General features: G+C 43.1%; 2 protein-coding genes across 3 annotated transcripts in view; both read left to right on the top strand.

Annotated features, from left to right (window-relative positions):
• The window catches only part of Sirt5 (sirtuin 5), a 24,978-nt gene extending 1,062 nt beyond the window's left edge, over positions 1–23,916 (top strand). The window contains exons 1-9 of one of the 2 annotated variants that reach the window (XM_033761909.1): positions 797–923; positions 5,569–5,718; positions 6,154–6,287; positions 8,891–9,116; positions 11,470–11,557; positions 12,331–12,384; positions 14,610–14,733; positions 16,870–16,985; positions 22,882–23,916. In XM_033761909.1, coding sequence (XP_033617800.1) covers positions 5,604–5,718; positions 6,154–6,287; positions 8,891–9,116; positions 11,470–11,557; positions 12,331–12,384; positions 14,610–14,733; positions 16,870–16,985; positions 22,882–22,954 — 930 coding nt within the window. In that variant the 5' untranslated portion in view covers positions 797–923; positions 5,569–5,603 and the 3' untranslated portion in view covers positions 22,955–23,916. Of the gene's footprint in view, positions 1–796; positions 924–5,568; positions 5,719–6,153; positions 6,288–8,890; positions 9,117–11,469; positions 11,558–12,330; positions 12,385–14,609; positions 14,734–16,869; positions 16,986–22,881 lie in introns of those variants that run through there. The other variant, XM_010622890.3, reaches the window with a different exon arrangement.
• A 1,047-nt stretch (positions 23,917–24,963) lies between these two features.
• Nol7 (nucleolar protein 7) overlaps positions 24,964–25,083 on the top strand; it is a 5,039-nt gene continuing 4,919 nt past the window's right edge. The window contains exon 1 of the mRNA XM_033761910.1: positions 24,964–25,083. This exon is cut by the window's right edge and continues 219 nt beyond it. Coding sequence (XP_033617801.1) covers positions 25,025–25,083 — 59 coding nt within the window. The 5' untranslated portion in view covers positions 24,964–25,024.

The raw sequence follows: 25,083 nt of genomic DNA, 5'->3' as shown, positions 1-25,083 counted from the left end.
AGGCGCCCGGAGGAGGCCTCAGCCCAGCGAGGTGCAGCGGCCGAGATCGGAGCAGGGGCCCGGGGCCAGGGGGTGGCCACGGACAGGGGACTGGGGTCGGATTCGGGACACGGTGTGAAGGCGGAGCGGAGCGGTCAGGATTCGCTGGCTGTGGGCCGTGGGAGAAAGAGAGGGGTCAGGGTCCGGGCGTCCGACTGGAGGATGGCGAGACTTTGGGAGGTGGTGGCGTGGGGACAGTGCCAAGCGTGTGGCCGGGTGAGGAGCCCTAGGAAGATGGGAGATCGGGAGAGCAGGAAGACGACCAAGAGAGGGTGGGGGGGCCACAAGCCAGAGGAAGCACGCGTTTCCCAGTGGTGATCAGCTGGTCCGAGGCTGGTAGAGGTCACTGGTAACCCTGAGAGCTGAGAGCGGGTGGTGGAGTCCAAGAGGGCATGTAGTCCACCAGTGTAAACACCAGCGGTTGCTATTGCGCTTACGTAGCTCGGTTACCCAAAAGTCGAACTCCTGTGAAAGTTTTTACAATTCCTTTGCAATATTCTTTACCATGTATTTTTCCATTCCTTAAAATTTTTAAATTTTGTGTTGAAAAATAAAGATATATGTTTATAGTATAGTGTGATGTTTTGATATATGCATAATTGTAGACAGATTAAATGAAGCTAATCGACGTATCTATCACCTCAGCTACTTGGGTTTTTGTGGCGAGAATGTTTATTCTTAGCAGTTTTGAAATAAACAATACGGTGTTACCAACTGAGGTTACCAGGCTGTGCAACTGATCACTAAAGCTTACTGCTCCACTCTGAATGAACTTTTGTACCCTTTGACCAACATCTCCACTTTCTCCATTCCTCCCTCACCTCTAGCTTCTGGCGACCACCGCTGTAGTCACTACTTGTATGAGTTCAATGTTCTTCTACTTTGTAAGTGTTGTGAGGTCACGTGGTATTTATTTTTCATGCCTGGCTTATTTCGTGTAACATATGGTTCTCCACAGTCATCCGTGTTATTGAAAATGGCAGAATGCACCCCACTTCAGTGTTGGGGCTCAAATCTAGGGCTTCATACATATTAGGCGAGCACTACTATTGAGGTACATACCCAACCCCAGAATTTCCTTTTTCCTTTTTTTTCCAGAATTTCCCTTTTTAAAGGCCATGTAGTATCATACTATGTGCATGTTCTACATTTTCTTTATCCATTTTTCTTGGTGGACATTTGGGTTACTACCATACCATAGAAATTGTAAATAATGCTGAAATTAGCATGTGAGAACAGAAAGCCCAGCAACACACTGATTTCAAATCCTTTTCCTGTATATATACACGAAGAATTGTTGTTGGACTGTGGGGTAATTCTAGTTCTCCGTTGCTGAGGAACCTCCGTAATGGCTACAGTATTTTACATTCCCATCCTGTACATTCAATAGGGTTCCCTTTCTCCACATCCTTGATAACATGTCTTATCTTCTTGATATTAACCATCTTAAAAGGGCTCAGGTAATACCTCACTGTAGTTTGGTTTGCATTTTCCCATAGGTTAGACATGTTAAGCATTTTTCTATTTAACTATTACCATTCTCATTGGCTTCTTTTGAGAAATACCGGTTTGGGTCTTTGGCTTATTTTAAAAATTGTTTTCTTTCTGTTGAGTTCCTGACATATTTTTGGTATTAGCCCCTTATCCGATGGATGATTACAGATATTTTCTTCCGATCTGGGAGTTGTTTCCTTTGCTGTGCAGAAGCTTCACAGTGTGATCCAGTGCCATTTATCTATTTTTGCTTTTGTCATCTGTTTTAAGAAATCATTGCCCAGGCTAGTGTCATGACAATTTCTACTGTTTCCTTCTCATCGTTTTATAGTTTCAGGCCTTTTAAATTTCTTCAACCCATTTTGAGTTTACTTCTGTATATGATATGAGATAAAGGTCCAAAGGGTGCCAGTTTTCACAGCACTGCTTTTTCGAAAGACTTTCCTTTCTGCAATGTGTTCTTGGCATCTTTCTTGAAAATTAATTGACTATAAATGGGTGGATCTATTTCTAGACTTTGTATCCTGGCCTGTTGGTCAGTGTTCCTCTTTATGCCAGCACTGTGCTGTTTGACTATAATAGCTTTTCGATATTTTGAAATCAGGAGTATGATTCCTCTGGCTGTGTTCTTGCTCAAGATTCCTTTGGCTATCTTGGGGTCTTTTGTAGTTCCGTGTGAATTTTAGGATTGTCTTTTCTATTTAAAATGCCATGGGAATTTTGATAGGGATTGCATTGAGTCACTTTTGATTTATGGCCATTTAAATAACTCTCTTCCAATCCATGAACATAGGCCACCTTTCCCTGTATTTGTATCTTCTTTAGTTATTTTCATTAGTGCTTTTGTTTTCAGTAGGCAATTTTTATTTTCACCTCCTTGCTTAAATCTATTCATGAGTACTTTTTATTCCATTTAAATAAGATTGTTTTCTTAATTTTTGTTTTGGGTAGATCATAGTTAGAATATAAAATGCTACTAACTTTTCTGAGTTGATTTTATGCCCTGCAAATTGACCCTCGATCAGAATAGAAGTCTTGATTATATTGATGTGCTCCACATTCAAATATTAGAAAGTAACAGTGATGATAAACATATTCATTTTTGAAAGAAAGAGCTAAACACACATAGCAAGCTAAAAATAACTCCATGCATCATGTAAGAAGCTTGTAATTAAAGATAAGTATTGTTGGGAGTTTTAATCTTTATAATTTTCATCTAAATGTATAAGTTTAACCATTATCTTCCATGACAGTGTTTTTTAAAAGCCTACTGAACCTGGGTGACAGATATTAGAATTCATTATACTATTATTCATATATGTTTAAGATTTTCTATAATTAAAAAGTAAAATCTATATAACTTTTTTTTTGGTCCAGGGGATCGAACTTGGGTCCTTGTGCTTGTAAGGCAGGCGGCTGAACCACTGAGCTAAATCCCTGGCTAAAAAGTAAAATCTAGACTGTAGTAACACTCCCTGTGTCCGTCATGGATTTGTCTGCTATTTTCCAGTAATTGTTACACATTTTTTGAGGAAAGTTCTGTACCAGCAAAGCTTTGTTCTTCTCCCTGAATCATAGCAGGCAGTAGATGAAGTTGACTTTTTAATGTTCACTTTCACTCGGTTAAGATGGTAGCTGCCAAGTTTCTACTGTAAAGTTACTATTGTGTAATTTATTTTATTATTAGTGGTGCTTAGGTGCGAAACCAAGAGCTTTGCACTAAGTATACCACTGGCCCATTTCCTTTTTTACTTTGAGGCAAGTTCTTGCCAAGTTGTTCAGGCGGGGCTCAAATTTACAATCCTCCTGCCTCAGCCTATTTTAAAGGGTCTTTCAGGCTATTGAATGTGTTCAAAGTTTGTTGCTGAATCATCTTCATTGCACAAGTAAACCACAGTTTGTTTACTTATTTAGAAATTGGTGGGCATTTGGGTTGCTTCCAGTTTGGGAACTGGCACTCTGCACCAGGACTTGGTGATCTGCTGTTGAACATAAGCCATGTCACAGAACACCAGTGTTAGGCAAGGCCACCTTTGCCTGTGACCACAATGAACCAGGACAAAAACAGCACCAATCAGTAACCATGTCTGAACCCAGGCACAAACAGAACGCTGTCTAAACCACGAGAAGGACCAAACCCTGCCCATCCTGGGGTGCTGACCTGAGGGATTTCCACTGGCTGGTCAGTTACAGTGTCAGCCTCATTTTAGCCCTTCATCCGTGTAGTTAGGGTTCATTACGACGCCAACTGCAGCAGCTGTTTCTAGCTGCAGCCAGTCTGGGACAAAGCTGACTTCTGTGAGCTCCTCCCCAGCATGACCTGACACCAGCCTAAACACCACAGCAGTTCTCACTGGAAAGCCCTGCAGATTCTCTCCTGGCGCCTTGCTCGGCCACACAGGTCCTGGTCTTTGGCTGGCAGGATGGACTTCCGGTCCCACTCAACATAACGAGGGTTGAAACCCTTGCCTCTGCTGTTGTCTCCATCTGTCCTATTTCACAGCAATTCTTCTATTGATTTTTTATGAATTCTTTTTATAGACAGAAATTCAAGAAAATACTAAAGTATATGTTTATATCCCTTTCCCTATCTCTTAAAAAAGACTACATTTTTCTCCTGAAGTTATGGAGAGCTCTGTCAGATGGAAGAACTTTCATTCTACTTTTTAAAAACTGTGGTGGAACACATGTAACAGAGAATGTCCTGTTCTAACCCTTTCTGAAGGTACCATTCAGCCGTGTTAAGTACATTCATGTTGTTGTACAACCAGTCTTCATAAGTCTTCTTTTATAAAACTAAACCCTGGTGCCCATTATCTTTAAGTGTAATTTCCATACAGTAAAATTAGCACTTTTTTGTGAGGAGTTCTGTGAGGTTTTTTGTTTTGTTTTATTTTGGTTTTTTTTTGGTACCAGGGATTGAACTCGAGCCCTTGCGCTTGTGAGGCAGGCGGCAGAACCAGTGAGCCAAATCCCCAGCCCCTATGAGTTTTCATAGACACCATCCTGTAACTGCCACACGATATGGGACAATTCCATTACCTCCCCAGCCTGCGCCTACCATCTCCCTTTGTGTTTCCTCACTCTTCCCCCTGCCAATGGCCACAAACATATTTCCTGTACCCACAGTTTTCTTATTCCAGAATGGCATACAAGTGGAATCATACATTCTTTTCATAGCAGCTGAATTATATATTGTGAATGTGCCCTTAACCAAAAGTTTAGAGAGATTTTAAAGGAGATTTTCATATGTTTTTATAAGCAATTTTTCAAATGAATTCTCCCATTTAACTCCTTCCCAGATCTCTAAGGCAGTGGTTCTCAAACCTGTGGTTATCAGGGTGACTGAGGAGTGGACTGTGGGCTCTGCAGATCATCTGACTCCATGGTCTGGGATGGAGCCTGAGGCTTTGAATTCCTGACGCCTCATGCAGTGCTGCTGCTGCTGCTGGCTGGTTGCACACTTTGAGAAGCACTGCTCAGGACCCTACCACCCACCCAAGTGCACACACATCCAAGAAACACTGGAAAGCCGGAGCTGTAAAGAGCCAGGGCAGAGGATCAATATTGGGAAGATCTGTTACAATGATTCTACTGTTACTAAGATTAAGAGTATTCCTATCTGTACAGTCTCTGACTCACAATGATTCTATTCTAAGACTTTTTTGCTTTGGCCTGGTGCTGTTTCTCATGTTGAGTACAGTGTTCAGTAAATCACGAGATGGTTAAGTTTATTATCGATTAGGCCTTGTGTCAGATGATTTTTCCTAGCTGTAGATTAATTAAGTGTTCTGAGCACTTTTAAGGTAGGTTAAGCTAAGCTAAACTATGATGTTCTGCAGGTTAAGTGTATTAAATGCATTTTAATTACAAATTTCACCTTATGGGTTTTTCAGGATGCAATGCTGCTGTAAGTCAAGGAACATCTGAGTGTGTATATATAAAAGTACTCAACACACATGTGCACATATTACACATTCAAATATACTTAAATATTTTTCTGATGGTTTCTCTTTTGTGATTTTTTTTCTAAAGCCTTCCTGAAGAATTAGTACCACAAAGAAACCCTGATGCGACCTCTTCAGATTGTCACAAGCCGATTAATTTCCCAACTGTGTTGTGGAAAGAAGCCTTCAGCCTCCCCCTCAAGCACTATTTGCCTAATGATGGCTCGTCAGAGTTCTAGTAAGTCATTCTTAGGACAGCACGTGATGCTCCTGAGTGTCCTTGCAGTTCAAGGGGGACCTCTGTGTGGAAGTAGTTGCTGTGCAAGGCTTTGGACAAAACTGCCCTGTCCTTGTGCTCTTTAGGCAAATCCTAGCCATCCGCCTTTATAATCTGCACTGAACTCTGCTCTAGGGCAAGCACCACTGTGCACCCTGACAGGGAGGAGGGTAAGGAATTTCCCCAGATCACACAGAGGGGTGTGAGGCAGAGCTGAGATTCTGAGGCTTTAAGGCAGTGTGTGTGTGATATGGTGTCTTCAGGATACAGGAATGACTTTTATTTGAGTATCTGAAAGCAAAATTTCTAACAAGGTGAAGTGTCCAAATAGACAGCTGCTATGGGTATAAATGTCCAAACGGCACACTGGACTGACACAGCTTTCATTCTGTTTAGATATGGCAGATTTTCGGAAGTGCTTTGCAAGTTCCAAGCACATAGTCATCATCTCTGGGGCTGGCATTAGTGCTGAAAGTGGGATTCCCACATTCAGAGGAGCTGGTGGCTACTGGAGAAAGTGGAAAGCCGAGGTTAGTAACGTTTCCAGGATGGTAATGAGCCCTTCTGAGTGAGGCCACACCAGACTGACCCAGAACCTGCACTGCTGGCAGAGGGAAAGCTTTGCGACAAACAGTGGCCCTTTTGTCCTGTTCATTTTGGCATCAACACGAAGTCCCTATGATTAAGGTCACAAATTCAAGCAAAGTGTTACTTACCTTACCTTCTAGATGTGAACAGATTACATTTATTCAAGTAAAAAATGAATTGCTCCTAACTGCGTTCAGAGGAGTCAGAGCCAGAAGCAGTGACACACACCTGTAATTCCAGCTACTTGAAGGCTGAGGCAAGAAGATTGCGAATTTGAGACCAGCCTGGGTAATTTAGCTTTTTAAAAGGGGCTGGGGATGTAGCTCAGTAGTAAACCACTTGCGTAACATGTTGCCTTGCATGAACAAAGCCCTGGGTTCAATCCGTAGTACTGCAAAAGAAAAAAAAAAAAAAAAATGGAATCAGGAAATCTTAGCACAATTCATTGCTTTTCTAAAAACAACTGAAATTAAATAATATGTATTTTCAAAGTTTCTGTGAAGTGTTCACATTAAAAGTAGAATTGAGTTATTCAAGGCTTAGAGCTTGATGTTCATTTATATGAAGGCTATTAAATGAATCTAAATATGTGTGGATTTCTTTTTCATTCAAATTTTTTTGTGGTGTGGTTGTTGTGGTACTCAGGATTGAACCCAGTTCCTCTGCACTGAGCAACATCCCCTCCTTAGGGCCTCATGAAGTTGCTAAATTGCCCAGGCTGGATTTGAACTTGCAATCCTCCTGCCTCAGCCCCCCAAGAGTGTTGGGATTATAGATACGTGCCAGCACACCTGGCTCAAATTCAGTTTTTGAGATGTGCATGTAGTAAAATTCACCAATTTTAATTGTATTATTTAGTGAGTTTTAGGAAATAGGTATAGTTGTGTAGCCACTGCCATAAGGTCTTTCCTTCTCTCTGCAGTAGTAGGATAGAACCCGGGGCCATGCGTGTGCGGAGCAAGTACTCTACCACTGCTACACCTCCAGCCTAAGACTGAATATTTCTGTCCCTCCAGAATACTCCATCTTGGCCCATCATCTCCACCCCATCCTGTCCTCCTGGTTTGGAAAATCCTCAGTTTTGGAGAGCAGGGAATTTTGTCTGTTGTATTCATATTTATGATGCTGTTCCCAGCTCCCAGAACCTGGCACATTGTTGGTTGTTGGTGTCTGTGTTGGTCACATGAAGGCAGCCATAAGTTATCACAGTTAATACCTGGCTTCCGGTTTTAGCAGGTAGCATCTCATGGAGTCCAAGTTCACGAACCGGCCTCTCCTCCCTCTGTTGAACATCTGAGCTGGCAGATGTGGGGGATGTATTGTCACCCCCTAGGTTGTCAATCCTCCCCTGAAAAGTGAAGCAGGAGAGAAAGGAGCAGAGAGCCAGTAGGGTCCAGCAAGAAAGAGGGGACACTCTCAGCGGGGCTGGGCAGCCAAGGAGCCCATGGGGTGGGTGGGGGTGCGCTTAGTCTTGGGAAGCTCCGGATTTGTTGGCAAAGAGGTCAGCAGAAGGCATCTGATGCCATCCATATAGGACCCCTGAGTGCCTGTGCAGAGTTCACAGGGCACTGTGTCACAGGTGTGAGCAGGAGGACACGGGTCATCCACAGCACACAAAATTTGCTCGTAAATGCCAGGATTTACCTCAGTGGTTCTGCCGCCTGCTTCGCAAGCACAAGGTCCTGAGTTCGATCCCCGGTACCCAAAAAGAAAGAAAAGAAAAGAGATTTGTTCTGAGGGGGAGGGCTGATGTCACTGCCGGGGAAGGGGGCCTGACACACATCTCATGTCCCCTGTGAGTGGGACCCTCATCCTGACAGGGGACCTCGCTTCTCCAGAGGCAGTTTCCACAGAAGGAAGGGCACACATGGATGTTGTGTGTTCAGTGTGCTGCGTTTTTCAAGGTGGACGCACCTGCGTTAACGTCACCACCACCAGCACCCAGATGTGGAACACTTCGTCCTGGGCAAAGGTTCCTTATGTCCTTCCCATCAGCAGGACGTGCTCTGCCCTTCCCCCCAGGCAAGATGCGTCTTTGCTACAAGCCACACTTCAGAACACTATACGTTGTATAGTCTGTCTTCAAATATACTGCTTTTTATAATGTGCATGTGCAGCTGTATGTACGTATGTGGTTGCGTGTGGTTGGCGTGTGTATATATAAGTAGTTTGTGTGTCATCTGTGTAGCTGTGTATTTTGTGTACAGTTTTATGTATATACAGCGTTGTGTACTTGTGCAAGGTATATGTGTTATAAAACCTGAGTTTCCCAGCTGTGACTGTGGACCCTCCCTGGGGCGTCTTGCATTTCAGTTTTTCCTGAGTTACTTCAAAATGAGATTATCTTTATATATTTTGGGACTCTGTGAAAAAGCAGATTCAAGCCCAGATATGTCCCACACACTCCTTAGCCTGTGCCTGTCTTACTTGAGGGCTTACCTGACCTGTGTCACTTCTGTCCCTTAGTCCTGGCCTGGGTCCCAGCCTCGCCTTAGAGAAAAGCCAGCCCTTTGCCTCTCTGACTGCCCCTCCTCTCCGCCCACAGGACCTGGCCACTCCCATGGCCTTCGCTCGCAACCCCTCACGCGTGTGGGAGTTCTACCACTACCGGCGCAGCATCATCCTGACCAAGGAGCCCAATGCCGGGCACCGTGCCATCGCAGAGTGTGAGGCCCGGCTGAGCCGGCAGGGCCGCCGGCTCTTGGTCATCACCCAGAACATCGACGAGCTGCACCGTCGGGCTGGCACCAAGAACCTGTTGGAGATACACGGTGAGGGGAGACGGGCTGTAAAACACGTATCCAGGCCGGGAGTGGTACACTCTGGGAGGCCGAAGCAGGAGGTGCGCAAGTTCCCAGCACAGGTGGTTTGTGGGTGTGGATTTTGCACATGCTTAGCAAGGCTATGTGACTGCTTGGTAGGCCACTAGCTAAGGAAAGCTACATCCCTTCTTCTCCTGTCCCACCTATTAACCCAAGCTTTTGGCACCTGCATCTGCTTTCTCCATGTTTGCCTCATGGAGAGCAGAGGCAGCCATACCATCTGCGGGGTGGAGAAGGGTGACATAGGACCCTACTGGTCAGGACTCTTGGTTTGCCAACGATGAGAGCTCTCTTTAAACTTAAATAAAAATAAAACCTTTTCATTTCACAAAACTGAAGATGCCATCAATGATAAGATGCATTTTGATCTTGCTGTGACATTTAGAAAAGAATCTGCCTAAACCACAATTTTCTGTTATCGTCCCTTGGGTTTGTTATTTTATTCTTATAGAAAACGCAAAGAAATGATAAAAGGGTGAGAAGACGAAAATGCTCAGTGCTCTGCTCAGAACATTATGCACTGCACTCATGTGTCCAGTTACCCCACAGATAGGCACAGTCATTATACCAATTATAAATGAGATGTCTGAAACTTAGTTGGGATTTAGAGATGACGTCATCCTGTGCATACGGAACACGAGTGGAACAGCCTGGTGGGGACATTTCTCCTTGCCTATCTCTTCCAAATGACTCAGAGACACGAGGCCTGCATTTTGCATAGAGTCCCCTCTGTGCCCTGCAGTCGCCCCTCCTCTCAGATTCTCTGCTCTGTGGCTGGGGTTGGACCTGAGATGGGCCTTCTCTGATGCTCTTTAAATGGTTTGTTGGCTGTAATTTCCAGGGATTGTGTTTGTCCAGTCAGGCCACTGAGAATAACAATTAAGTCGGCCCACTTTTTAGCGATCAGTGTTACCCTTCAACCAGTCCGTGTAGGTGGGTGTGACTGTGGTGGCATTTGGCTGGTGGGACTGTAGAACACTGTAAATTCTAGAGGTGTTAACCTGGGAAATCGTCCGTAGTAAATGTGGCAGAATCGGAATACTGGGTCATGAAACCGAGGAGGCCTGGTGGGGCAGATGTCCACAGCAGCTCCTCCCTTTCCTTCCCAGCCTCTGCCCACCGCCCTCTCTCGGCTCTGTTAACCTCACCTCTCCCTTTGCTGTTGTTCTGTAAGGTCACTTCTTGTGGCTCCAGGCTCACTGTTGCTCAGGAAGCTACGTCCTCAGAAAATAAGGCTCTGCATGACTGCCCTTGGGTTCTGTGCCCACCCCTGTGATCGGACACTGTGGCTGGAGGAATAGCAGGCTGGCTATTGTATTTGGGATGTGCTTGACAGCTCCATTGGCTCAGCGAGAGCTAGAGGAGAGATGGCTCCTCAGAGAAGGAGGAGATGGGGCTCCCCAAAGAAGGAGGAGTGGACCAGATGCAACAGTCCATGTGCACTCAGTGTGTGAAGCACTCAGCCCCACCTTGGGCACATGGCATCTACCTTAATAAACTGTGGCCACCATTATTGCTTTAGCTCAATAAATGGATTCTAGAATTAAGAATTCCTTGTTTACTAGTTAATTACTTATTCCTTGACCTGATTTTTGTGTAGAAGATTCTAACTTTATTAAATCAATGTTATGATTTTATAAACACAGTCTACACCATTGAAACTTTGCATACTTAATAAATCCTGCCCTTAGCTTTAGGTCAAGTTTCATCTTCCCTCTTGATGACTTCAGTTCCATCTAAAGATTCCGTCCAGGCAATTTGAGAGCACATTCAGAAGTTACTTATTTCCCTCCAGATTACAGTCTCGAGAGCATTTGTTCTTGGGTGGTTCAATAGAGCAGCATTTATATTTCCTATGACCCACTTGCCAAAATGACTGTATGAGGGCTAAATTACTTTGTATCCCGTGTTGGTCAGCTTTCTATTACTACAATAAAATTCCTGAGATAAAAAGAGAAAAGGTTAGCTTTGACTCACAGTTTTGGAGGTTCAGCCCATGGTCAGGCAGCACATCATGGCAGGGAGAAGCAGGATGCTTACCTCATGGTGGCTGGGAAGCAAAAAGGGACAAAGTGTAAGGGCCAAGGTCCCAATATCCACTTCAAGTTCATAGCCCCACATGATCAGACTTCCAAATGAACCTCATCTCTAAAGACTCTGCTTCTTCCCAAGAACACCAAGCAAAGGACCCTGAGGGGTAAACAGGCCTCTGGGGGACATTTCAGATCTGAACTGTTGTATACTTGAAATGATTACTCTTGATTGTACTAAATTCTGGACCTGATGAATGTGTGTTTTTCAGGTACCATATTTAAAACACAGTGTACTTCTTGTGGATCTGTAGTTGAGAATTACAAGAACCCAATTTGTCCAGCTTTATTGGGAAAAGGGTAATTATACTGTAATACAAAATAATTGCATGTTGTTTTCTTAAATTGAACTGACACATAGGAAATAGAACATTTATTGAGGATCCCCATGGATATTTATGAGAAATAAGACTAGACACAGTACAGACATAAGATAAAAGAAATATTTTGTTTATAATTTATAATGGTAATTAAAAGCTATAGGATGCCAAACTATATGTGATGTGCTTCTCCCAACTTTTGATTTAAATACACGTACTATATATACTCTGTGTTTATGTATCAGTATGTTAATTGAAATACTAAAAGAAAATACAAAAAAGTTAATATATCAGAAGTGGCAAGATTATGGATAATTTTTATTTCTTTCTTAGTCATTCTGAGCTTTCCAACATTTCTATGATGAATGTGTACTATGCTTATAATTCAGAAAAAAACATTAAGAATGGACTTGAACTATTGGGAGAAGTCAGGGCCATTTTGGAACAGTATAAATCATATAAGTAGTGTGTTAGTATCATGTCATCTCAGACGAACCAAATGCTGCTGAAGTGTAGTGTAAATCATGAGACCCCCCCTCAGCGCACCCGATCGTGCAAGCCCCTTCCCCTCCAGTGTCCCCAGTTACAGTAAAACCACTGGTCATTATTTGGACTCCATCCTTCCCGTATTTTTCTAAGTTAGCACACTAGTTCAGAGTTCCTACTGTGTGCTGTCAATGTTATGGGTTATGTCATTTCTTTGTTCTTTGATTTTACCAATGATGTTTCTTTCTTTTCTGATATTTACTTCAGTGCTCCTGAACCCGAAGCTGAAGATACCAAAATTCCACTTGAAGAACTTCCCCGGTGGGTGATTATTTATTTGGTGTTGCAGATTGCAAAAAAAAGATAATAAGGATTCAAAACCTAAACATTTATCAGTGAGATACCTCCTGATTTAAATGCATAAACACACAAATGCAAAAACCAGTTCTGATGTAGGAGGCCAAGGGTGAGAGGTCAAAAGAGGAACCAAATGAACATCTTTCAGCACACTCCCCCCACCATCCTTTTTTCCTCTCCCGCTTTAAGAGACTAATCTCATTATGTTGGCGAGGCTGTTCATGAATCCCCAGGCTCAAGGGATTCTCCTGCCTCAGCCTCCCAAGTAGCTGGACACTAGTATGTCCCACAATATCGAGCTTCAACCCCATTTTGTTTTGTGTTCTGGCAGATAATTTGAGGATCTGGAAATCTCCTGAGGCTGTTAGGTGACAACTGGTTTTCCCGTGCACAGAACGCACAGAGGCTGGCTTACAATTAGCTGGGAAATGTTAGCTCCTGGATTCCTCCTCTTCTTTCTCCTTTTTTTCCTTCTCCTGTCCTCTGTGGTATTAATCCAAGGTCAGGGAAATGGAAACAGTCATACATGGGACCCAATAGCATTTCTGTAGTTTTTTTAAATGTAGAAAGATTTTTATGTTTTTCAAAACTAGATATTGAAACAGTGCTTCCGAACCCTGGGCATAGAGGCACATGCCTATAATTCCAGCACTCAGGAGGCTGATGCAGGAAGACTGCCATGAGTTCAAGGCCAGCCTAAGCTACACAGTGAGTTCAAGACCAGCCTAAACTACTTAACAAGACCAAAGAAAAAGAAAGAGTACTTCTGAAAGTATTTCATAGAGTCGCATAGTCCATGAAGATTAGGTAGCCATTACTTCGGAAAAAAAAAAAAGATGTCATGTGTTCAAACAAATAGCATTAGATGAAACAAGGTTAAAATATGTTTGATTTACTGTAGGACTTTTCAGAGTGTTTAACATGCTGGTAACGGCCAGCTTTTCCATTGTTGGGACAGAACACCCGACACCCACAGTTTAAAGGAGAGCTTTGTTTTAGCTCACAGTACCAGAGGAGTGAGTCCATGGTTGGCTGGCTCCATTAGTGGAATATCATGGTGGAAGGGCATGTTGGAGCAAACCTGCTCACTTCCTGTTGGCCATGATGCAGAGCACAGGGGAAAAGATTCACCCTCCAAAGGCCCCCAGTGACCCACTTCCATCTGGACCCCACCTCCACTTAGGTCCCACCTCTAAATAGCACCTTTGGCTGTGAACACTGGGGATTAGTCCAGGGATGCGTACAACACCCCCAGGAGCCAGTCACTTCTCCAGAGCTTTTTAGTATAGTCAAGTTGACAGCTAAGATTCACTGGCATAGCTGGGCATGATGGTACACACCTGTTACACACCTGTATACCCTGCACTCTCGGAGACTGAGGCAGGAAGATCCCGAGTTCAAGCCCAACCTGGGCAACTTAGAAAATTAGCAAGACACTGTCTCAAAAAATAAAAATAAATAACTGAAAAAGCTGGGGATGTAGCACAGTGGAAAGGCCCTGGGTTCAATCTCCAGTGCTACAAAACAAAAAAATCCTGGCACAATGCTAAAGTATGTTATTGCTTTCTGAGAAGCGGGTTATATGTTAATATTTCTCTTTTAACCCCACAAAATACACTTTTTTCTTCTTGTAAGGGTTTTGTAACTAAATTGGGAAGTTTTGATCTGGAGAGAATAAGGAGCTCTAGGGGTTTCCTGAGAAGGACATGAGTGTGATGAAAATGGTATTTGGGGGAGATGAGTTTAGAAAGTGCAGATATAACGGAGGTGATGGTGAGAAAGGCATGTTATTTAGTAATGGCCGAAGAACTTAGCTGTGGGAAGATCTCAAGAGCGAAGGGAAGGCAGTCACTGATGAAGTAAGGGGAGGGCGCAGGTTCAGAGGCGAACCTGAGGCCCAAGTGACACCTAGGTCTGGGGAACAGAGCACAGCGGTGCCGGGAAGGGTAATGAAGTAGCGGGAAGAATAGGGCACTTTAGGAGCTGGGCTGAAACCATGTGAGTGCGACTCAGTGGGGAGAGACAAGACAGTGGTGTCCCAGTACAATTAGACTCAGCGCTCTGTCCAGGGCTGTTGACATAGGCTGGCAGGGCTGGGGTGTGGCAGGAAGGGTCAGAGGTGGCCATCTGGGTGGCCTGGCTTCCGCCTGCGAACTGGCCAGGGTGATTTACCAATCCCATCCTTACAGGTGCGAAGTGGCAGGGTGCGGGGGCTTGCTGCGACCCCATGTGGTGTGGTTTGGAGAAAACCTGGATCCTGCCATACTGGAGAAGGCCTCCAGAGAGCTGGAGCTCTGTGACTTATGTCTGGTGGTAGGTCCTGCCCTTCCCCATGCTCAGGATTTTCAAAACCCTGAACATAGGGTGCAGTGCATTGTCATTGCCTCCGTGCCTCCTCCTTTCCTCCTCCTCTGTGTCTCTCTCTCCCACCTCTTCCTCTCCTCTCTGCTCTTCTTCCTCCTTCTATCTTTTCTCCTTTCTTTCCTGAAAAATGTATGTGGAGAGGTACTCCAATATCCCACAGAGAAACTAAACAACTGATAAAAAATTGCTCTTAAGATATGAAATGATGAAGACTATTTTTTGAGCATCTTTAAAACTTTCTCGCCTACCAAAAAAGGCATTTTTTGTTGTTGTTTTTTTTGTTTGTTTGTTTTTGTTTTTTTTTTTTGAGACAGGGTCTCACTATGTAGTTGAGACTGACCTGGAACTCACTATGTAGCCCAGGCTGGCTTTGAACTCACAGTGATCCTCCTGCCTCAGCCTCCTGAGTGCTGGGATTACAGGTGTGCGCCACCACGCCTGGCCCCCCAAAAAGGCATTTTAATGGTTCAGATTTTAACATAGCACATGTTCATTATTAAAGTTCATTAATGAATACAAAAATTTTAAATTATCAAAAGTAAATTAGGGCCTGGGATTTAGCTCAGTGATTTGGTCGCCTGCCTTGCAAGCGCAAGGACCCGAGTTCGATCCCCGTACCAAAAAAAAAAAAAACAAAAAACAGTAAATTAGGAAGCATCCATAATTCTACCATCTAGAAACAGTCATAAAACACTCATAATTCTACCATTAGAAATAGACACTGTTAACATCTTAGTATGTTTTTCTTCTAGACCAGCCAATGAGCAAACTGTAGCCTGTGGGCTAAGTCTGGTCTGTGCCCTGTCTTCATGAATAAAGTTTTATTGGAACACAGCCATGGCCATTGCCTGTGGCTGTTATCTCTCTGTAGCAGCAGAGTGGAGTCCTCCTGACAGACACCAGAGGACTTGCAGAGCCTAAAATGTCACTTTATAGCCCTTTTCAGCAAAAGTTTGACTCCCTCTGATTTAGACCTCTTCTTATGTAAATGTATATGCACTGGTTACTATTGAAAAGCAAATTCAAGATGTACATTCTGTCCTGAAATTACCTTGCTCACAGCAATTCCTCAGTATATTTTGTGTAAATACAGCCAAATCTACATCACTTTTAATTGACTTCATGGTGTCTCTATTATGTGGCTATAAAATGATGTATTTAACCAATCCTCTATTGCTAGACATTTGGCCTATTTCAGCTTTTGGAATTTTAAATAATGTTGTGATGAAAAGCCTAAAATATTAGCATACTTTTCAGATTATTTCCTTAGAACACATTTCCTAGAAGTGGAATTAGTGGACAAAGCATATGGATATTTAGCATTACCTAAACATGTCTTTAAAAGGTACTGCCGGGCGTGGTGGCCAATGCTTGTCCGAGACTTAGGCAAGAGGATCGCTGTGAGTTCGTGGCCAGCCCGGGCTACATAGTGAGTTCAAGGCCAGCCACAAACTACATAGTGAGACCCTGTCTAAAAAAAGAAAAAGCAGAGGTATTTCTCTTTGAGTTCTTATCACAGTCAGCCAGTATTTTATTGCGTGCACTCCACTAGTATGTGAATATCGTATTAGTGTTCATGATGAATTGTTAAGAAGGAAAAGCTGGATTGCAAAATGTGTTCTAAGCTTACCATTCCTGTAAGGGATGTATATAAGAGTATATATTTATAAGAAAAAACCTGAAATGGTATAGATATAAAAATGTTAACAGTGCTTATTGTGGGGTGGTAGGATCATGAATAACATACATGTTTTTTCTTTGTATTCCCTAATTAAAAATAAAAAAAAGAACATAGATGATTCACAAAACTTGAAAGAGGAGAAATAAAAGCAGAATATCCCCCACAGTTGCCTGGTTATTTCTTTGCTCCCGTGACTACCTGCATAGCGCTCCTTTGTGTGGCATGTTCACAAGCTCTAGTGACTGGCCTGAAGGTCCCAGGACTTTGTCAATTTTAGCACATTCAGTTTAGCTTTCCTCACATCTGCAACCACAGACCTGCCTGCGTTTGTGTAAATTTTTCTGAAAATGTTTCTTCTCCCCACAGAGCAGTTACTGTCTGCTTCCGTGTGTTTGCTTTCATAGGTGGGGACTTCCTCCGTTGTCTACCCAGCTGCCATGTTTGCCCCTGAGGTAGCGGCCAGGGGAGTGCCAGTGGCTGAATTTAACACGGAAACCACCCCAGCCACCGACAGATTCAGGTACAGGGAAAACCATGGTGGGAGGAACAAAGTACTAGTGGCAGACTAGAGTAACTACATCTTTTTACATAGGCGTTGCCATGGGGCTTTTGTTTTTTCATATTCTGAGGGCTGGGGATTAAGCTCAGCAGTTTGCTGCCTGCCTTGAAAGCTCTTTGATTCTTGAGACTTTACTTTCATTTGTATCTTTAACAAGAACATTTGTATTCTTGCCTCCTTGTGATACTGATCCTGTCACCCAAATTCGGGTGGGAAGTGTAGATCATTATAACAGAGCACATTTTGAAGTCTCATTCCAAGTTCCACTAGATGCCTGCACTTTTTTGCTGTTTTTTCTCATCCTCAGTTTCTTGCTTTCATTTCTAATTCTTGCCAATTTGCTTAGTTTCTTTCTAGAATAAGGTAGAATATAAATAAGTAACAAATCGAAATAAAACACAGAACTTCAGTTAAGATTTGTGTCATTTAGTCGGCGGCTTCCCACCCTGAAGATACCCTGTGGGCCATCTCGTGTTGTTTGGATGACACTGGTCCCTGGAGTGACCTGAGCACCACGATGTGTGTAGGCTTCTGTGGTTCTCCTGCACATCCAGGGTGAGGCCTGCTGCTGTAGGTCTCCCCGGGAATAAAACATGTGCCACAGACGCTTAAACAGGGTCCTCATCAGGTGAGGTGCCTGACCGATCCTAGTCTTCTCCACGTGTTCCTTTAATCAGCGACACCCTGTGTTCTTGGCCCACAGCTTTTCATTTGTGTGTAAGTCATCAGAACTAAGAAGACTTCTTTAAAAAAATGTCTCCTGTGCAAAACTTATACTCTAAAACCTATAGAATATTGTTTAGAGAAATACAAAAGACCTAATTAAATGAGAATATATCCCATGCTCTTGGATGGGACCAACGTACTATTTTGAAGACGGCAGTCCTCCCCAAACTGATCTGTAGGTTCAGTCCAGTCTCTATCGAGATGTCGCAGCTGCCTCTCTGCAGAAATGGACAAAGTAGTCCTACAGTTCATAGGGAAATTCAAGGAACTCAGAATAGCCAAGCAAAAAGAAGAAATCTGCAGAACTCATGCTTCCCAATTTCAAAACTTATTACAGAGTTACTCTAGTTAAAGCAACGTACTACTGGCATGAGGACAGATATATAAATTAGTGAAATAGAACTGAGAATCTAGTCAGAAATCTGCCATCTGTGGTCCACTGATATTTGAGATGCTTGCAAAGACAAGTCAGTGTGTGCGGTGGTGGTGGGGGGTGGGATAGCCTCCTCAGCAGTGTTGCTGGAGATCTACTTCAGAAGAAGGAAGTTAGGCCCTGCACCACAACATTCATGAACATTTACTCAAGGTGGGTAACAGACCTAAGTGTAAAGAGTCAGAACTATGACGTTCTTAAAAGAGAATAGAAGAGTAAATCTTTGTAACCTTGGATTAATTTAAAAAATTTTAGATATAACACCAAAAGCACAAGAAACATAAGAAAAATGGGTAAATTGAACTCAATCAAAATTAAGACTGGCACTTCAACAAATGCCATCCATAAGGCAAAAAAGCAACCTACAGAATTGGAGAAAAGATTTGTAAGTCTAATACGTGATAAGGGATTTGTGTCTAGAATATGTGAACAATTCTTACAATTCAAAAGATAATCTGCTTAAAAAGTGGGCGAAAACATTTGAAAAGGCATTTTCCCTGCATACATACATGTGCCCAATAGGTATATTAAAATGACATTCACCATTTTTAAAAATGCAAATTAAAATCACAGTGAGATACCATGTCATAACTAGAATAGCTGAATGTGATTAAAAAAAGAAAATAGCAAGTGTTGGGGAAGGCAGTGGTACCCTCATGTAGTGCTGGTGGGGATGTGTGGCTGCAGCCACTTGTGACGAGTGTGACTCTTAACTACACAGTTCCTGTGTGACCCAGCAATCCCCTCCTTTAGTGTCCAACCCTAGCAATGGAAACATTTGTCTCCATAGTAAATTGTACATGAGTGTTTGTAGGAACATTATTCATGGAAAAAGTGGAAACAACCCAAATGTCCATCACCTGATGAATGGATACAAAAAATTTGGTATGTTCATACAATAGGATGTTTTTCAGCCATGCAAAGAACCAAGTACTGATACCTGCTATGACATGAGTGACCTTTGAATATTATGCTAAGTGGATGGACATAGTCATAAAAAGCCCTAAATATTGTTTGGCTCCACTTATAGAAAATATCTAGAACAGCGAAATCTGTAGAAAGTAGGTAGATTAATGGCTATTTTAGGATAAGGACAGAGAGAAAAGATGAGTTTTCTTCTTGGGTTGATGACACTTTCTAAATTGTTTGTGTGATGGTCTTACAACTCTGAATATGCCCACTGAATTGTGTGTGTGTGTGTGTGTGTATGCGTAATACTGGGGATTGAACCTGTGCATTCTTATAGCTTGTGCATAGTGAATTTTGCTTGAACTTCAGGACAAGGATCAGCAAACTATTGCATGTGGACCCAGTGGGCTGAATGCCTGCATTTGTAAATGAAGTTTCCTGGCACACAGCCACATCCATATGTCCATCTATCATCTGTGGCTGCTTTTGCACTTGAGTGGCAGAGTGTGCAGCAGAGAGACTGAGTGGTCTGTGAAGGCCCAAAATATTCACTGTGAGGCTTTCCACAGAAAAATCTTACCAATCCGTGCCCTAAGTTAATGAGAAACAAGAAAATTGGATGATATTTCCTGCTACTTTTAACCTGATTTATTTTTTTACCTAACCAGTATCTGGAGTGCTGCCTACATAAACTCAAGACTCCTCAGGCCTTGCACAGGTTGTTTAGATTCTTTGTCCCAGGTCTAATTTAAAGCCACAGATCTTGTTAGGAACCTGACGCTGCCATCACAGGCTGCATTTTCCTGGTGCTTCTTGGCTCTTAAAATGACTTCATACTCTTTTCTTTTGTTTCCCTCCCCCCAAAGCCACAGTGGTCCGAAGAGGTTGAACCTGTTTCTGCAGGACTTAACCCATAAAGGGCAACCTGGCCTGTGATAGGTTAAAGGTAGCCCACTCCTCATAAATAAGCAATAGCCCACCCCCCAAAAATGATAAAAGGACCTTTCTTTGTTCTTCTCTCGTCTCTCTCCTCTCTCCCTAACCTGCCTTCCCTAATAAAATCTCCTGTGGGACCTCTTGGTGTGTGGCCTAGTTGTTGAGCGTCACTGTGCCTCTACAGAACTCACCTCCCAAAGAGGTGTATTGATATTGCCAAGGTGTGAATCAGCTCCAGTTTGGATTTTGCCATTTTCTAAATCTTGAATGGTTGCCTTGGATAATTGCTTTACAGTAAATCCTAGGCATTTTCTGATTGCACCCTCAGTATTTTGACTGTTACTCAACCCCAAGGCTCTGTGGCACATAAGGATTTGTATGTTGCTGAGGCAGAGATGGGTTTTGTGCTCACCACAAGCTGGGTTGAGGGCATTCTGAGCACCTGGTTCCCAGGGCCCTGCAGCCACTACGTTGCCTTTTTGTTTTGTGCTCTGTGTGTGTGTGTGTGTGTGTGTGGTACCGGAGATTGAACTCAGGTCCTTGTGCTTTCGAAGCAGGGGGTGTCACCATTGAGCTAAATCCCCAGCCCTGTTGTATTTTGTTGTACTGGTATCAAACTCAGGACCTTGTGCCACTGAGCTAAATGCTCACTGTGTTGTCTTTGATCTTCTGTAATCTTTAGAACTGGTTGAAGTCTACTATGGACATGCTATTTTAAATCCTGGCCAAGTAATGTGCCACGACACACAGAGTCATTTTGTGCCATATTTATTGGGCTGTTCACTGACAGTTCTGTCTTTATTGAAAGCAGGAATGAAACTGCTTTACTGCTCCAAGGATGTGTTCCCAGCTTTTAGAAACCATTTGTTTTCTCAGTTCTGTGCCAATATTGGGCCCTTGTGATTTTATACTCTGAGGCACCATTGTAAAATTTGATATGTGTGAGGTTTCAGGGTTTTTGTGAATGGAAAGGGGCACTTGGAAGACAGGGGAGTGTGTACATCTCTTGCCATGTAAATACCTAGAAGTGGGATCTCTTGTTGGGTCTTGCAGTCTTTCTGGTTCCTGAAGAACCCTGCAGTTTTCCACTGTGGCTTTTTATATATTTACCATTTACTATCTCTACATATTTACCAACAGTGGACGGGCGTGTACAAGGGACACCTCCAGCTTTGTTCTTTATGCTCATGATCACCTTGACTATTTGGGGTTTTTTATTGTGTGGTTCTATATAAATTTTTAGGATTTTTTTTCCTACAGCTATGAAAAAGGACATTGGAATTTTGATAGGAAATGCATGTTTTCCATATCCTTGCCAACAATTGTTCTTTTGTCTAATGGTTGCTTTGACAGATGAAATGTGATACCTCATTGTGATTTTAATTTGCATTTCCCAATGATAGGTGATGTTTTTCATATTCCTAGTGGTCAATTGGATGTCTTCTTTTAGGAAATGTATATGCTGGTCCCGTCCATTATTTGATTCTTTTCTTTCTGTAGAGTTGTTTGAATTCCTTATGTAGGGATTGCATTAACCTCTTAGCAAGCATCTCCTTCCAACCTATTGATTGTCACTTCACTGTTTGTTGCTTCATTTATTACACTGAAGCACTTTTTTTTAGTGTAGTCCCCTTTATTTTATTGTTGTTGCTTGTATTTGGGGAGTCAAATATAAAAATTCATTGCCTGGAATAATGTCATAAGGGATTTCTTATGTGCTTTTTTTCCCTAGTAGTTTCACAGTTTCAGGGCTATGTTTTAAGTATCTAATCCAGTTTAAACTGATTTTTTTACATGAAATGAGATAAGGGTCCAGTTTCATTTCTGTTATTGTTTTTTTGAAGAAACTATCTTTTCCCCATTATGTCTAAGGTTGGCACCTTTGTTGGTAATCAGTTTGCCATAGATGTGTGGATTGATTTCTGGATTCTAGTCTGTTCCATTGGCCAATGTGTTTTTTATGCCTGTACCATGGGATTTCTTTCCATTTGTGTCCATTTATTTTTTTTTAATTTTTTTCAGCTTTAATTGAGTTTATTGGTACATTTTAGGGATACAGTATAGTTACATTCATTGTTGGGATCTTGTACCTCTACATGACAAGTCTTGGTTCTCATTTTTTCCCCTTGTCCCTGCCCTCCCTTCACCCCCTCCTCCCCTCCCCATCTACAACCACTTTATTTCCATCTTTTCATTATCTCACATATTTTTCTTTTCCCTTTTTACCCTTCCCCTACCCATCCTACCTTCCCTACACCTTTAGCTCCTTTCTTCCCATTTCTCAATGTCAGTAATCTTATTAGGATCTTCTGTATTATTGCAGATTATTCACACCAGAGAAACTATTCGGTATTTACACGTGTGCCTTATTTATTTCACTTAGGAGTATATCTTCAATACGTATCCATTTTCCTATGAATGAATCTATTTTCTCATTGTTTATGCCTGAGTAATATTCCATTTTATAGAAAAACCACATCTTCTTTATCCAGTTTCCAACTGTGTGTCCATTTATTTTTGAGACAGTATATCACTATGTAGTTCAAACTGGCCCTAAACTTACAGTGATTCTCCTGCCTCAGCCTCCCAAGTACTAGGATTACAGGAGTGGGCTACCACACCAAGAAATTATATCATATAAACTCTAACCAGCTGCTTCTCTAAACTCCCTTAGTCACCAAATAGTGAGTTGTTGACACGACAGAAGTAGCCTCAAAATTCAAGACACTGAATCTGTGAGAATCTGGATCTTACTTTGGATATTGCCTAAGGAATCTGAGACTCGATGTAGCTGTGTGTTCTTTTCACTAACCTACAGCTCCTAACTCTGCTGCCCTTGGTCTTTCCATTTAGGTTTTATTTCCAGGGACCTTGCGGGACAACTCTTCCCGAAGCCCTTGCTCGTCATGAAACTGAAACTATTTAAGTGTCCTGGGAAAGGAAGAAATCCCAATATGACAAAGAACCAGGTCACAAACAGGAGAAATAGTCTGTGTATTGTGAGCCAAATACTGGAAGATCTAAAAATGTTCTCTGATTCTCTGGATTCTAACTACTTCTAAGTGATTGGGCTTGGAAGAAGTCAGAGAAATATACAGTGAATGCATGCTTGGCGTGAACTGAAATGTAACTGTCTTACATTTGTGTTTGATTGTTTATTGGGAGGGAAAAACTTGTAATGAGACTGTCTTAAAATCGATGTATTTTTCTCATTGGAAAAGATAGAAGGGTAAAACCCTGGTATTCTGATTTTTGCACTAGTGTTGATGGAAAATGAGATCACTGACTACAGTAGGGAATTTATTATATAAAGATATTACCCCAAGAGATGTCTTTTGGGGAGCCTTTTATTTTCAATATTTACTGTTTGGCTGTCTTACCTCAAAAAACATGCGATAATTTACAAGAATTCATGGGAGGAAGAAAAGGAGGAAGGGAGGGAGGGGAGAAGAGAGGAAAGGAGGGGAAAGTAACAAAATAGAAAGCCAGGATGAGAAAAAAGAACACTGCAAATATGTGGATCACTCAAGGATCAGCCCAAACATCATGTCAAACTCTGTACTGCATTTGAAAACCAACATTTTAATAAACCCAAAGGTCCTTTTTTTTTGGCGGGGAAGGAGGAAGGTTCATAATTTACGGGGAACCATCCAGGTGCCCTGAGGGCGTCAAACTTACGTGGGTGGGTTGAAGGCTATGCAGCAAAGGGGAAGTGTTCTAAGGCTTATAGTACAGCTCTTAAACTAGGAACTGTGGAGCACGTTCAGCAGGCTCAGTTCCTGGGCTTCTCCAAGTCAGCCGCAGACACCATCCCAGTGTTGACGTGGAAGGCAGCATCCTGTCCAAGTTCAGGTACAGCTCTGGTTGTAGTTTCTGACCATGCCCAGACCCAGAGCTTAGACTTGTTCGGGCACTGGTACCTTAGTTTCTTCTTGTGTTTACTATTTGTATTGGGTTTTGTTGTTTTGAAAGTGGGATTGCTTCTAAATCAGAAAAGGAAATTGAAATACAAATATGTATGAGAATGAATCATTCAACTGAGTATTTATTGAACTATTTGATAAACGATAAGCAAGACCCGGGCCTTCTCACGCTGAAGGCCCCGGGACAGTTGAACTATTGTTACAGGATGGAAGCTACAGTACTAAAAATTTGTGCAAGATTCAGAGAAAAGTACAGTTAGTGATGGGCAGAGTGGCAGTAGGGTGGGTGAATGTTGAGGTGCTTGAACTCAGCCTGAGTTGAGGGTTTTGAAGTGTGAATAGGAGCTCTAACAGGAGTGTGCATATCAGTGGATGCAACAGCGCTTACTTACAAGGGTGAAACAGCCTGATGTGTGCAGAGAATGACATAGCATTTAGCACTATATAATGGGGCGGGGGGCGAAGGTATTACAGAGAATATACTTTTGGGGAATAACACACACGCGGGACGTTCGATAAGGTGGCACTTATTCTTTCCACAGATATTACTTAGCATTGTCGACGGGTCAGGGCAGGCGCTGTTCAAGGACCCCGCACAGGTCAGAGCTTCCATGATCATTGAGTCGGACTGACAGCAAGGGGAGAAGAGGATCAGACACGGCCGCCGGTACTGGTCTGGGGCCAAGGACTCAGGCCGGCTCTGCAGGGCTGACCGCCACCAGGGTCTTCTTCCCGGGACAATCGAGGCTCGGGGTGGACAGAGCCGAACCCACAGACGCTGACGAACTGGACCGACCACGCGGAACCCAACCCGATGCTAACGTGGCGACGACACAAGTGACGGGTACCGGGTGTCTGGGCACCAGTCGGTGTGACATCCGGCCCCGTCGCCGCATCCGTGAAGAAGGCCGGGGAACCACGCCCCTGCTCCTCCGCGCACGCGCCGTCGCCTGGCCTCGGTCTTCCGAACCTGCAGGTGGCGATGAAATCCGGCGGCGAGAGCTCCTTCGCATCGCGCTCTGCTTACAACTGCTTCCGGGTCAGAGGTCAGCCGTTCTGGCGCCGCAGACACCATGGTGCAGCTCAGGCCTCGCGCCTCTCGAGCCCCGGTGTCGGCGGAGGCGATGGTGGA

The sequence above is a fragment of the Fukomys damarensis genome, unplaced genomic scaffold, assembly GCF_012274545.1.
Source record: "Fukomys damarensis isolate Sample0158 unplaced genomic scaffold, DMR_v1.0_HiC HiC_scaffold_10, whole genome shotgun sequence".
NCBI classification, from domain to species: domain Eukaryota; kingdom Metazoa; phylum Chordata; class Mammalia; order Rodentia; family Bathyergidae; genus Fukomys; species Fukomys damarensis.
This window is presented reverse-complemented; position numbering and strand designations above follow the sequence as displayed.